Source organism: Cyrtonyx montezumae, unplaced genomic scaffold (assembly GCF_038088225.1).
Source record: "Cyrtonyx montezumae isolate F1298 unplaced genomic scaffold, pur_monq_1.0 scaffold_5, whole genome shotgun sequence".
Classification (NCBI taxonomy): Eukaryota; Metazoa; Chordata; class Aves; order Galliformes; family Odontophoridae; genus Cyrtonyx; species Cyrtonyx montezumae.
Window position 1 is genome coordinate 7,064,704 of NW_027072056.1, and position 15,110 is coordinate 7,079,813.

The window sequence follows — 15,110 nt, forward strand, 5'->3', positions numbered from 1 at the left end:
TGGACAACGCACAGAACTCAATTCATATAGAGGTACCCTTTCCAGCCTGCTCTTCCTTCTGATTTCACTTAGCTGAAATTGTCTTGTTCTATTATTTATTGATGGGGCCATTTAGCGGCACACAGAAAATTAAAAATAATAAAAAGCTAATTAAAAGCTTCAGCGCTTTCCTTTTAGTCCTCAAAAATCTAAAAAACTGAGAGACATTTATATCCAAAGCCCATTACAGTTTTAAGGATACTTTCAATGGATTTTAATGTAGACAAAACCAAAGATTTTATTGAACTGTAAAAGTATTTAATAAAAAATCAGAATCAGTCAATCTTCTTTTTAAGACGAGTAATAGAATTCAATAGCAGGGATAAAAATCCTAATAAATCCTACAGGAAGAGCTCAGAGAGCTGAGACAAATGTTATAATTTCCTTTTGAGTTCAGTAGGACTTTTCCATACAGGAAAGCTTAAAACATCAACGACCAAGGGCATAAAATACAGATGCCACAGCTTCCTACGCCACTCCGGACTGTACTAAAAAAATTTAAACATTGTCATTTTTTGTCACCATCCGATTACAGATCACAGCTTTCACAGACCCTCAACCTGTTGTCCAAGCACACTGCTTAGGCTTCTGGGATCCCAGTTCCCGAATTTAGTAATGAAGGCAGATTACGTTAATCTAAGACGACGCCATGAAATCCTTCAAGTAGTGGCAGAGAGAGGCTCTGCATTTGCCTGCTTTGTTTGGGAGGGGAAGCCCACTGGAGCCTTGCCACGATAATAAAGTGCTCCCTGCATGCCAGTTCACACGTGGGGCTAAATCTGAAGTGACGTTTCTCTATGAAAGGAGAAGTATTCACTCGTGTGCTCAGCATTCTGATGTCCTCCAAAACCTGGCAAACATGATTATAGAGATCCTGCAGACATGCCACAGCTCTATTTAGTCCTCTCTCATGGCTCAACGCAATGCTATGCAAAAAATAAATAAAAAATAGCAGGCTGTCTCGGTTAGGCATTCTGGGAATAGCACTTCATGCATATGGATGGGCTCGACACTTTTTGCACTTCCTCACACAAGGACAGAATATCTGCACCACGCGGGGCCGCACTGCCCATCCCTGCCAGGTCAGCTCAGTGTCCTGCCCTTCAAACCAAGCCGGGGCAGAAACTTTGGGACTCAGGCACTGACTGTGTTTATTTGCACTGCCCTGCATGGCATTTTAATTAGTAACTGTGCGGATTTAAAGCCTTTGAATGGACACACAGGGGCAGTTGTGCAGCCCAGCTTTTGTGTTTCCACTCTCTCAAAAAAATCCTGTTTGAGGACATCAGCGGGGGGTTAATGGAAGCTTTGATAAAGTTCTCCCGAGCTTTTTCTTGTTGCTCAACTACAGACCGGACTCTGCTGTCTTTCTGGCTGCTTTCCCATGAATTTAGTCAGCTGCAAAAACACCTAGAAGATTTAGAAGCCCAGCTAAACATTTGGTAGCCACAGATACTCTTGGGCCAGGACTCCTTCCACATGGAAATATTTCCTTGCAAATTGCTGTAGGGATGTGCTCAGACTGGATGCAAGGTTAGCAAGCGAGCAGCGGCAGCGCACTGCCGGTGGAAGGAAACAAGCAGTTAAATGCTCCAAAGCAAATGAGAGCTCCAGGACCGCACCTCGATCCCTGCTGGTTTAGCAACTGTTCATCCATACCTCCATAGCTGAGTGCTGAATTTGAACACACTGGATGCCTTTTGAAAGTAAATTTCTCTAACTATAAATATGGTCAATACCAACCAGTCCTGAAATTAAACACCTTTTTCCAAAGGTGGATATGTAGCAACCTCCATTTTCCAAAGCAAACATGAGATCCTTTCAACAGTGTGACCAAACCTTTATTTAAATGCTGCAATTACTCCTTGGCACTACCTGACACACAACTTGTCTGAGCTGCTCACTGAACCCTGAAGCTGGTTATTTACTAAGGATCTTTAGAAAGCGCTCTTTTTTTTCCCTTCCGACCAAGACTCGTATCCCCCACCTTGAATACAAATTCATGGAAATGGGTGGTGCAGACGGCTTTGCCAGCAAGCAGGCAATTGTTTTTTAAATTATTATTCCTTAGTGGAAAGCTGCAGTTACCTTAAAACAATAATTTAATCCCTCCCAACAATAGTTTTCCCAGTTTTGTTTTGAAGGCGGCAGCACGTATACCTACAACTGCACATTTATTACAGGCCATCAGTTGGAGCCTGTGCAAGAACAGAGCTGTTAATACGAAACTCCCACTTGCATCTGTCAGCTTGGAGAAGCCCCTTACGCACACACATTACCTTACACACATAATTAAATGTGCAGGGGAAGAAACGTGAAGCGGCCAGCAGTTGATATCCCAGGGACACGAAGGAATCTCACGCTTAACACTGAAATTTGCCAATCCAAAAGCATTCCTGACTGCTCGCTTCCACACAATTCCCAAATTTCTTCTGCTGGGATCACTTATCTCCATGGATCTCCCATCACATTTCTATTTGAAAGGCCTGTGGTTTCCCAGAAGACATTATTTGGTTTGCTTCAGAAGTCCTGTGGTAACTCCCTCTGATGCAAATCTCCACAGCGGGAGCCAAATTCCCTGGAGAAGCCAGGCGAGGACGGACGGGGCAGGTGGAACCCCACAGCAGCTGACAACTTGTCCCAGCCCTTCTGCTTGAAAAACGAGGGGAGGGGTTGCTAATTATGTCTAGCAGATAAGTGCAAAGCCTTAGAAACCACACTGGTTTAGATTCAAAACGAGAAAGTTGCATACAATTAGCCTGGAATTCGGCAAGATGCTGCAACAAATCACTCGGAGTGTCACGCTCTCATATCACCCCTGCTTACCAGTTCTGAATCTCTTTCCCCATTGAATTCACGCCTGACACAGCTCCATTTGAGGAACAAGGAGACTGCTGATCCATCACCCCCAGTACAAACATCTTTAAGGCAACATAACAACACCCCTTCGCAACTCCCCTTTTCCATTAGACGGGCATTTTGCATAAATAAACCCACAGCAGCCAGAAGTACGAAGCACATCCCGTGCTCTGGACATCTGGCCTGCACCCAGCTGTTTGCTGAGGGATTATTTTTAAATCAGCCTTATTGGGGAACGGGCTGTGGTGGGCAGGGTGCTGCGTGAACTCGTGTGTGCCCAGGTACCAGCATGAGCTTCCTCCTGGTTGGAGCCCCAGGAACGGGCTCTGTGTATCCTTCAGCCACAGGGAACCAGTAACTGGCAATGGAGGGAAGCAGGAGCTGGGCAGTCCACCCGCCCGGAGCCTCTGAAGGCCCTGGGAAGGGCAGTGTCAATCCTCAGAGCATCTGTTAATTTTATTTGCAAGAAGTAGTTTAAGGGTATTCATGCTGTCACATAAAGAAAATTCTGCAATTGAAATCTAATTAACAATGTCTTTTGATGTTTCACTATAGAGCGATTCTTTATAGATAGTTATAAATATCCAGGAAAGGAGCACGTTAAAAAGAACATACTGAAAGCTGAGGTTTACTGGCTTTGGCATGTTTTGCTTTTGATCTGCCTGAGCAACTATTACTCTGTCGATATATGCAGTGCACACTGACCAAGGGCAATGCACGGCCATGAATTTTTACTGACTGCAGATTCAGTTCTGCACATGCTAAACCACACTGGCAGAATGTGAGACCCTATATGTGTTTTGCACGCTGTTCAGCACAACATGTGAGGAATGCTAATCAACATTTGAAAAGAAACGTGGGCTTTCAAAGGAGATCCATTGAAACACAAAATGGGAATATATCCTCTATTAACAAGTGCATTAGAACCTGCGAGTCATTGGAAAGCAAGCAGCTCCTACTTCTTCCACCTTCCCTTCTAACCTACAACATCAGCAGCCTCCAGGTATCCTTCAGATTTTTTTGTTTTATACTAATGGAATTAAGAACACAAACAAACATCCCGACCTAAAGGCTAAATAAACCTGAGTAGCAGTTGACATTTTCCTTCCCTGTGCTGAATATCAGTATTTTGGGTTCACCACAGTTTGGTCATCCCAGGAGAATCCTCCATCCACATGGGCACGCCCAGCAGTGCTCCCAGTGGCACCGTGACCCACTTTCTTGTGACTGGGAATGGGGCTGGGCTCTGGGTGGTATCGAGGGACTCAGGAGTACCCCAGAGGCATAGAAGGATGGCAGCACGCTAGCCACACTGCTCTGCTGTGAGATGGAGAGGAGACAGGCAACAGACAGCTAGACAAGCATACGTGGGGATCGGAGACAAAGGAGGCAGAAGGGAGGTGAGCACAGAAGGGGAGAAATGGGACAGGGAGCCTGAGACATTCGTAAGATCGGTTCTTGATCCTCAGTACAGGAGGCATGAAAATAGCTGGCCTGATGCAGTGGGAAAAGAGTAAGTTAATTTACTTAGCCTGCTTTTTTCATCCTAATTGGCATATCCTTCTCCACCTAGCTGAGACGGTCCACTTAAGGATGCACTGAGCCCCGAGATACCTAACAAGGTAACAAATCACCAGGCAGTCTGTTTACTCAGAAATATCAAGCATTTAACACCTGAAAGCAAAGGAGCAACAACGAAGCCCATCCCTTAGCAAACCTGGACCTGAATCCCGAGCCCTCGGCCACGCACACAGCCAAACAGGACAGCCAGCACGGCTGCTGGGCACTCAGCTGCTCAGTAACACTCAAAGTGTTCGGTGCCCCTCTGAAAAAACAAAAGCTTCCTGCTTGCTGTGAACAAGGTCTCTCTATTGAGAGATTTACTTTTAATTTTGAACAGCTTCAGGGCATTATCCTTAGTGAAAAGGAAAGAAAAAAATAGAAAGGGAGCCTGGAGATCTCTGAGCTGTTCAGTCAGCTGCCTGGTAGGGCTCCTCACTGCAATCAGCCTCTGAGCAGCACCGGATGGAGGATGGAGGTGCCGCTGCATCTCCTCCACGCATTGTTTCACATTTGTTAGGGTTGGATGAAATGCTGACTTCATTTGAGCAAAAACAGCCACACACAAAAGTCACTGCTGCTGGGAGGGACCCTCAGTACCAGAATTCCCCAATATATCCCAGTACTCACTGGTGTGAGGTGCTGGCTGCCAGTTCCAACAGCTCAGAGCTCCACCCTTTGCTTTTTTTAATTTCTTTTTCATCTAATGCAGGAAAAGAGTGGCAGCTCCAATCTCAAAAACCTCAAAAAAATTATTATATCTAACATGCATAATAGCAAGCTGAATTCACTGTTAAAAAATTCTTACAATGTCATCTATCTCCTAGAGATAGAAATGTTTACTTGGTTCTAAGCCCAAAATTTATATTCTCTCTTTTTTTTTTTAATTTTTTTAAATGCCATAAATCCCAGAATCTTTTCGAAGGAAGCACAGGAAAAATACTTTTTCAAACGCTATTTGATCCCACTTTGAATGGCAAAAGCTTATTTTCATTTAAACATTTTTCTACAGTACTGGAAACCGAATAGAGTTTCTAAACAAAGGTAGAAAGTAAACAGCCTCATTTCATTATCTCCAGGAGTAAAACGGCAAAAGCAAACAAAAAAACACCTGTGCCTTTCAACTGCACCTTTTGTGTCACTGCAGCACATTTCCTCAGTTTTGTGCTGGATCCACCAGTAACTGATTTCTCGTTGCTTTCTCTGTGCCTCCAAATGCACACCTTCTTTATGGGCTGGCACCAGTGCAAGCAAACACACACGGAACGGGATTTCTGATTCTAACATTAAAAACCGTGCTCCAAAATTTCAATATATATTTTTTGCAGATTATATGGCTGCATATCTGGGAGGTCAGTTTGAGGCTGGTGAAGCATCTCCTCGTCTATTGCATACTCATCATCTCTACAGAATTTAAGATGTGCTTCCTGCAAACAACGACAGCAAATTCCCCAGGATCTGACCTGAAAGCACTGCTCACATCACTAAAGAACCACGCTAACATATTTCTTTTTTTTCTATCAAATGTTGGAAAGCACACAGATACCAAAAATGACAGAGTACTTTACAGATGTTCTGTTTTGGTAGCTTTGTTTTGATCAGCAAAACGAGGAAAGAGTTTTGTGAAAAGAGGAGTTTGATTCTCATCTTTCTTAAAAAAAGAAATTCCTGCAATGAAACCAAAGTTGCTTTACATTAGTATGAGAAAGGTGTAAAATCAAAAACGTGCCTATGGCAGAGCTCTATCATGACATGATTTCTTTATAATGAAATATAGTGAAAGAAAATGAGTGGCACTGGAATTTTACTGCACCCCAGACACACATTTACAATGATTAAACAGATAAGTACTCGTAAAACCCAAGGGCCCAACTTTACAAATCTTTACTCAGGCAAGTAGTTTCACTGAAATCAATGGGATTATTTGCATATGCAGGTACTATTTATTTTGGCTGAGATCTATAGGTTTAGGACACAGATTTCTACTTAGATCCTCTATGCAGAAAAATACACAAAGTTGTGCAAAGAACAGGAGAAAATGAGCACCCTGGAGTTAATTTTCACATATACCAGTAGTTTTCTCCAGCCCTCTGAAGCATTTGATAGACTGGGCCTGTTTTATAATTGGAAATGTTGGCAAAAATACAAATTTCCTGATGTGAAAACTGCTACTCATGGATAATAAACAAAATCAATTCTTATTTGCATATTCAATCAGATCTCGGTTTGCATATTAAAGCATAAGATGGTGGAATTTTCACACGGTAGATGGATGCCACTCATTTATGCATATATGCATCCACTAATCCTTACACATGCCAGAATCAGTCAGAAGTACTCCTCGCTAGGCATTCACAGCACAAAAACACTGCCCCTGCTGCCATTCTCAACCCTTTCTTCTCGCACAGCATATGACAGCGTTCTCCCAAAGCTCTCTCCTAGGACTCTGTCATTTCAGCAGTCAAGACAGTTTTGATTTTTGAGTTATAATTTAAAGGGGATACTGTACCATTGTACTGTCAACTGCGCACGTAAAGAACAAAATCAGCGGACCAGATCCTCAAAGGAGCTTCAATTGGGACTTGACAATTTTGCTTGCAACTGAGACTGCAAAATTAAACACACCTCTCCCTGTTAATATTGAAGCATGCTGGACTATGGCTTGGATTTGCAAGTTTTGATCACACACACCTACTTTATATGTGCCTCTACTCGGAAACAAAATTCACAGTACCCATAGTCCAGCATCCCCAGAATATACAATATTCAGATTGTCTCTTACACCATAACTCTACAGATAAATGACAGCCCCGTAAGCTGCGCTCCAAGGTGCTGAATGCTTGCAACGTTTGTGGGACTTGAAGGCAATCAGTGCTGCTAGCAATTAGATAACAGGTTTGACAGTCTTGTAGCCTGTCTCACAGTCTGTACATTTAATTTGCATATAGAAGAGTGTCACATTCAAATGTATATAATTCTGTTCATTAAATTAAAAACTGAACTGGGATCCTGTGCTTGAAACCCTAGTTATCTGCAAACAAGAAATATTCTCAAGTAATGAAAGGAAAAAATCATGTAAATGATCATCAAAGCTAAGCCCTGTTCTGCTGCAACCTCTGTTAGGTCAAGCACAGGAACAGAAAAAACTGGAAGCACTTAGGGTATCTGAAATAACCAGGTATAAACAGAAAGAGCATTTTACTCTTCCAGATGAGTGAAATGCAAAAGTCAGCCAGCAGGAAGATGAAAGCTCATATAGGCTTTCTCAAGTAATGCCAGGTCTGATCAATTGAAATGTTGTTAGCAGCAGGTTAAGGAGGTATTTATTTAATAGTGGGGCAGAAGCTAATTGACTTTGCAGGGAGAGGAAAGCTAACATGCAGGCAAGTGAGCACCTACTCACTCTTTCTGAATCTCACCCAGCCCTTCTAGGAGGAGGCACAAGTGCAGTGCTGTGCTCCCCAGCGTGTGCTCTGCTTTCTGCAAACACCACGCACGCATCCGTGCCCATGTGCTGGGTCTACTGAGGAGGGGCTGAGCTGCTGAGCAGCCCTGCCTCTGTCCCCTCTGCATCCTCCACAGCAGCTGTGCTGTTCTGCTTCCACAGAATGCCTCCCAGTGTCCTTGCAGCGTGCTGCAGCACAGTTCTGCAACCAGCTACACCAGTCAAACCCCCTTCAGAGCTCTTACAGCTCTAAAGAATTTAAACTATCCATATAAATAACCCAGAAAATAAGGGTTTGATCCAGTTTTGCATCTTAAGGTACCCTGGGTTCATTATTTCGTGCAAAAGGTAATGGAAACCACAGGTTTACTAAAACCAGGCAAAAGAGACAGTGATCAAAAGTGTATTTAGGTTCCTACCTGCTTGGTTAGTTGTCACAGTGACCGACACAGCTTGGTCCTGGCTGGGGTTGTGCTTGGACACTCCATTCACTGCCCAGACTTCAAAGGTGTAGTTGGTGTGTGCCAGGAGGTCAGTGATGGAAACCTTAGTGTTTTTCAGCCCGTTCTGCTGGGGGCTGAAATGCACACCACTGCCACAGGAGCGGCAGCGGCTGGGCTCCCCTGCCCCGCAGCGCTTGCACACCACGTTGTAGGAGATGTCCTCCCGTCCTCCCTTGTTCTGTGGGGCGCTCCACTCCAAGTTCACTGACGTCTCGTTGACGTTAGAAATCAGGTTCTGGGGTGCGGACGGAGGGCCTAGTAAGGAAAAGTTTTAGCTTTTAGTAACTGCAAGGACGTCACATATTCAGACTTATGGCCCTGCGTGGGCAATCCCAAAGAAGCCAGTGATAGCAGAGACCATGCAAATTTTACTTCTCTGTTTCTTAATGAAGATGGAAAATTAACTAGTAGGACAACTTTTAATCTCCTCATCTGATGAAGTAACAGTATTTTCCAGCTCTGAATTAACCTAAAAGCCCCATACCACAACCAAACATGAGCTGCATTTTTCACTTGCGCTGCTTAGACTTGTTTTGAAATCGTAACCATTTGGTGTAGTTTACATTCATTTTTCAAGATCTCCTGAGCAAACCATCAAATGCACAAACCACCACTTTGAGATTTCCAGAGTTCCCCATTACACACAGGCAGACATCCACTGAAATTGTTGATCATCCAGTATTTATTCTTTTCCTTAGGAACAGAATTGCAACATTTTCCACACAAATTGATGTCAGACGGCACTCAGCAAACGCTGAATCCCACGGTACCAGCGCTCTTGCAGCACAGGGCAGGAGACAAAGACCCACGTCTTGCAGGTGTGCTGCCTGGCTGGCTCCAGCACAGGGTGTGGGGAGCAGTCAGGCACCAAGCAAGGTCCCCCACGCTCCTCACACAATGGGCGTGAGCCAGGTGTGGGGCAGAGGCCTGCTGTGTTGGAAATGGCTGCTCTGCCCAGCCCAGCACTGCCGACTGCTCCACAGCCCAGGCACAGGCACAGACCTCATCTATATGCTTCAATCCCCGCAGGTCCTGAACCAATAAGTACATTAAAAATGCAGAGGAGCTAATCCTGTGATCCTTAATCTAACTTCAATACAGTTGAGGTGAGACACATTTTTCTATCCTTAAATTTAACAAGAATGATTCCTGCTAACCCCGTGAAACAGATGAAGGATTTTATACAACACTTAAAGCTCCGCAGCCCCTTCTGGCACTGAGCACAATGGCTCTCTGAACTACACACTCAATACTGCGGGACAGGACACAAGGTAAAATACAGTACCTAGCAGAAATGGAACAGGGTGAGAACGAAGCATGCAAAATATAACCACCCAAACCAGACTGCAGTGAAGATGGCAATCCCTAGTCATTACGCGTGGTTGAGGCTTTAAATACAGATGCTATTACCAGTAAAATACCGGAAATAATTTTGTAGGAAGTCACAAATTCAATTTTCGATCCAAGACACTGGAGAGCTTGTGAAAGCTTCTTAAATTTCTCAAAATATTATCGATGGTTGGAATTCAAAAATGTTCAACTAGATCTGCTGGCAGAAAGGAAGGGAAGTTCTTACAAGTTTAATTCCAGATTTTTCATTCTTATTATTTGTCTAATGTTAAGAAATTGGAAAAAAAAATTAGCCAGAATCAATAGTTATTTTAACTATGTAAATAAATTAATCTCAGTCTCTCGTATGCCAAAGGTACAAAAGCACCCATCAGGCTTAACTGGGAACTGAATAAATAACAGTGAAATTCTGCTGAAATCATAAAGTGACTCAGTGTAGCAGCAAAGAGGTCAAGCCATCAAAAGGTAATGGTGAAGAAGAGGAATCGTGGCTGCCTGGGTTCAGCAGCAGCAGCTACAGGGAAGGCTGAGCTCTGAGCACACCGCAGAGGGGGAGGCCTTGAGGGCTGCATCGCATCCTTGGCCCCGTGCTTGAAGCTGCCAGGATGTAACACGTGTTAAATGGACACAGTATTTGGATTTGGAGAGAGGCACATAGGTAAGTAAAGTCTTAAATGACACAGAGGTCCAATGTACCTACTACTTATCATCAGTGCCTAGATGAAAGCCTCTGCTGCAAGAGCAGCTGAACAAGGATTGCTTCTCTGTGCTCAACTTCACAAATACAAAATTAATATATTCATTTTGAGAGGAGAGAAATCCTCCCTCCCTGCCAAACCTTTGAAGTACCGTCTCCAGGCAAACCAGGGCTGGCAGGCAGATTTACTGCATAAGCAGACAGACCACAGCCCAGCCACTGCAACAAGGACTCCTGCTGCTGTACCACCGGGCTGTGAGCCTCAATTTTGGTCTAAACATCAGCAACACTGAGGACATCCAGGGACAAAACCCCAGTATGCAAAAAGCAACTACTACACAGTGAGACTCAGACAGGGAAAAGCAAAGAGTTTTTTTCTTGCAGTGTTACCTTGCTGCCATTGCACTGCCCACAGCTGGGATCGCTCTAGGGCCAGGCTCTGCTCCCCGGGAGCTGCCATGCCCATAGTCCTAAAGACATGCCTGTTAGCTCAGACACAGCAGCCGACTTGGGGTTAATCTCAGACTTACTCCAGTGTCCATTAAGATATTTTCCAAGGCTCTAGGTCCAGTTTCACGTGGGAAAATGTGCCAGAATGAATCAAGCTCCTCAGAAGCAAAAAGTCAGTAATTAGTATGTGGGACAGGGCATAGCAGTGTCTAAACAGAGACGCAGCGAAGCGGAAAACCAGGGAAGCAGATGCTTGCAGGTCACAGAGATGAGCACACCACCTCCAGCATGAAAAGGAAGATGCGGGGGAGTTTCCAAATGGTGGGCTGACATGGCAGTGAGGGGAAAAGCAATTTCCTTTCTTTCTGGAGCATAGTTGTTAATGGAGCTGTTGGCACTGGGAGTGGGGAACAGTTTCAGATTGATGGGCCTGGTTTCAGATGTTGAAACACAGGGCGTATCTGCTCCTTCAATAGTGATCAGGATTTGCTTTGTTTCTGACAACAGAGCCCTGCCAGAGGAGAGGAAAACCCTTTCGTGGCCGTGGGAGGCTGCAGGCATCAGCAAAACAGCACTGAGAGGGACCTGCACGAGGGACATACCACAGAGGGACCTGAGGGTATGAGCACCGAGGCTGAGAGCAGGATCCCTCAGCTGCCCATTCAGCACCACCATAAGCAGGCACAGGGGAACAGAGGGAATGGAGGTTTTCATTTTATTCCCTCTTGGAGCTCCACAAACCTTGCTTCACAATAAAGCCATCAAAATCAGCTGAGCCACGAAGCAAATGGAAGGCCTGGGGTGGAGCAACTTCACTACGTCTGGGCTCAGGGAACTCTACAGAGTGTGTTTAGCAACAAATCTTTGTCAAACTAATCTCGCTATCTTCCTCAACCCTCCTATTAGATTTACTTAAATGCATTGTGCAATGCATGTTTTGCCTTCTCTTGCTGCAATAACCTATAGGCTTTGCATCTATCTGTCTGTCTCTTTACCAACGGACAGACAGATCTGTCTGGCTGGCAGTACCATACCCCCTGTCAAATGAGTATTCAGGAAGAGTACAGTTTTTAAGGAGTTAACAGCACAAGCACTGATGTATACTAAAAGGGCTGATGCACTTTAGCACTCTTACTACAACCTCAGGCTGCATTTTTCACCCACTACTGTTTCGCTCCCTCCGTTCTGACAAGGCGCTCTGCAAGCCCCTGCAAGGCTGATACAAGGCTGTCGAAATCCCTGACAAAGATAGGAATCATCACCCGACCGGCTCCCTGCTTCCTGCCAGATCACAAGACACCTCCCCGTGCCACCTTATCCGCGCCATCTCTGCAGATGACAGGTCTCCCTGGGCAGGCCGCAGGAGCTTCCCCGTCCCACAGTGAGCCCCGCTCCGCTCTGTGGGACTGAGGGAGCACCCACGCAGCACAGGCCATTTCTGTGAACTATTTGCACAGGAATCACGTTCAGACTTCAGAACAGAGATCAGCCTCACCCACAAAGGGAAGGTACCACATGCAGTGAGCCCCTCCAAGTCACGAGGCCGAAGCACACAGCCTCCTGCCCGACAGACTGCACGCACTGCTCACTCGTGCTGGGACTGCTGCTGTGAGCCCCTGCGTGGACAGGCACAGCCTGGCAGGCACACGGCCACGGCCCTGCTGGCTGCAGACAAGCCCACGAAACAACTGCCCTGTGATCCAAGGGCTGAACTGCAGGTGTGCTGTGCTGGGCAACTGCATTCAAATGCCTGTGACAGAGGTTTTAATATCATTGCTTTTACGTGGGTTTTTTTTTTTATTTTTTATTACTGATCTGCCCAGCACAGTGCTTCTCTGGAAGCCTCTGTGGGTGTATGCAGTAAATTCAATTACAGTTTTCTACATCCAGACCAGACAGACTTGTTTGACATAGAGAATACTGACTTCACTAAACCAGTTAATTTAGTTCAGCAACAGTGTATGGTTAGAAGGCGTGGATTAAAGGGCTGTGAAAGGAGAAAAGAAAGAAATGATTCCAGGCGAAACAGCTCCTGAGAGACTCTGCGGTCCCACAGAATGACCAGACATGCTCCCCACTGCCCCAGGCTGACTGAAGCCAGAAGCCCACTGCCAACAACAGCAGCCCCAAACGCTGGGCTGGCCTTCAGAGCAGCTCACTGAGGTTTCATCCCCTGTGACAGCTGCAGAGCTGACAGCTTTTGCTCACTAAAGCTATTGGTGAATAAAAGTTTGTTGCTCCTATTCTCAGAGGCCCCATAAACAAAGTGTTGAAGATTAAAGCAGTGGGCTTCAGTCTGGGCAATTTTAGTGGATCTGAGTAACCATGATAAGCTACAGTATTGGGCTGAAATAGAAAAACACCACAGAGCAAACCAAAAAGCGCCTCAGCACAGGGCTCTGACATTTACTACCTTGAAAGTGAATTCAGGACTTGGACTGATCCACTCACACAACATTGAGAACAAAGTTCTCCCTAGCCAGGTACAACCATCACAGCTGTCCCTGGCAGAGGCTCTGTGCCAGGAGCATCTTTCTGTGTGCCACTTCATCCTCAGTCACTGAAGGTGACAGTGGATCGTTTTGGCAGCAACATTACCCAGTAAGGGCTACACTAATATCATCAGTATTTGGACTGTAACCACATCTATGTACTATTAGCCTACATTATGGTTATTATTTATTACACTGAAAGATATATCTGCGGGAGAACATCTGTTTAAAACACAAGCTTAAACCCACACTCTCCACGGAAGTGCTAATGGAGATATTTCAAATATATACCCTGAAGAAGGCAAGCCTTCATTATGAGCATCCTGTCAGTCACCAGATCAGTGCATTTAAAATGTAACCCTTTTAAAAAAGGAAGATGCTTTCAAAAGATATGTATGTGGATGGTAACGAGCAGGATGAGGTTTTTCAGTCCTGGAAGGAGAAAATGATTAAAAAAATAATTTAGTCTGTGTGTGCATGCGTGTAAAAGCACATTTCTCTATTGGGTAACGGATGCCTCTGCAGCCAGGGCAATGGATAATTATTTTCAAGTGGGCTGTCACCCTGCATTCAGTCTGCATTTGCTTGACAGTGTGAAATCGGAAGGAAGCTTCATTGGCAATTCCCACCAGACATCAGAAAACCTCAAGCATGTAGAAAAGACTTTAATCTTCTTTAACCATTCCCATACTCTCCTTGAGGAAAATATTGCTGCTTTTTGAGGCAGAAAAAGCAGACCTCGGCTTGATGAGGTTTAAAAATTATTCCAAAAAACAATAAAATGATAGCCTGCTACAGTTGGAATCTTTCTCACTTTACCCTAAAACAGAGAAAACCCTCTAAACATACTGCTAAATGCAGCAGAGTGACAACGATGTGTTTGTTAATCAGTCAGACAGGGGAGTAAGCTTCAATGGCCTCAGACCAAGGCTGACAAAAGCATCCTCTTCACGAGCCTGCTTCAGAGAGATGCTGACCCTCTTCATCTCCAACGATTTCAAAGGGAAGTCGGATATTCAGAAACCTTGAGCTAATTTGCTATATAACAAACAAGATTCATACAACAGGGCAGACTGCTACCATTCACTGCACCGTAAAAGCAGCCTAGTCTGAACGGGCCGATTTGAATCAGCAGCTTGGCCTCAGCTATACTACAGACAAGCTGTTAGAAGTTAAGTAAGTCTTTGATGAATTACAGGAACAGCAGGAAGCGGGAAGTAAGCTTCCAACTGTCTAATGGCAGGAAAACCTAACTGGAAACGTGGCATCAGAAGCAGTGAGAAGTTTAGCACATCTTCTGCAGTACAAGATCTGAGAGGCAGCTTTTGTGTACAACACGACAAGAATAAAGGGAACAAATACAGAGGTGTAGAGAAGAAAAGATCCAAACAATGAACAAACCAAAAGAACTTTGGAGCACACATACAGAGAGCAATGAAATGCCACTTGAAGTACATTAAGTGCCTCTGAAGGGTTAGCTCAGGTACTTGGGCACAGGGCTGTGCGAGGGCTTTCAGCTCTCCTGTCAGCAAACGTGACCACTGCTGCTCTCCATGTGACCCCCGGCGCCATCACTGTACAGATAGCCCTTAATGATTCTAATCAATATCATAATTCAATCATCATCTGAAAATTTGTCTCCCTGTAGGCAAGGCTGAGTGTGAAATAAAGAGCTTACTATTTTCAGGGTGGATGCAAAGAAAGCAATTACTAAA

The 15,110-nt window shown here is 44.8% G+C and overlaps 1 protein-coding gene across 2 annotated transcripts in view; it reads right to left on the reverse strand.

The window, feature by feature from the left end:
- EPHA4 (EPH receptor A4) overlaps nt 1–15,110 on the reverse strand; it is a 90,598-nt gene that overhangs the window by 34,131 nt on the left and 41,357 nt on the right. For both annotated transcript variants that reach the window (XM_065748237.1, XM_065748236.1), the window contains one exon: nt 8,323–8,661. In XM_065748237.1, coding sequence (XP_065604309.1) covers nt 8,323–8,661 — 339 coding nt within the window. The remainder of the gene's footprint in view (nt 1–8,322; nt 8,662–15,110) is intronic.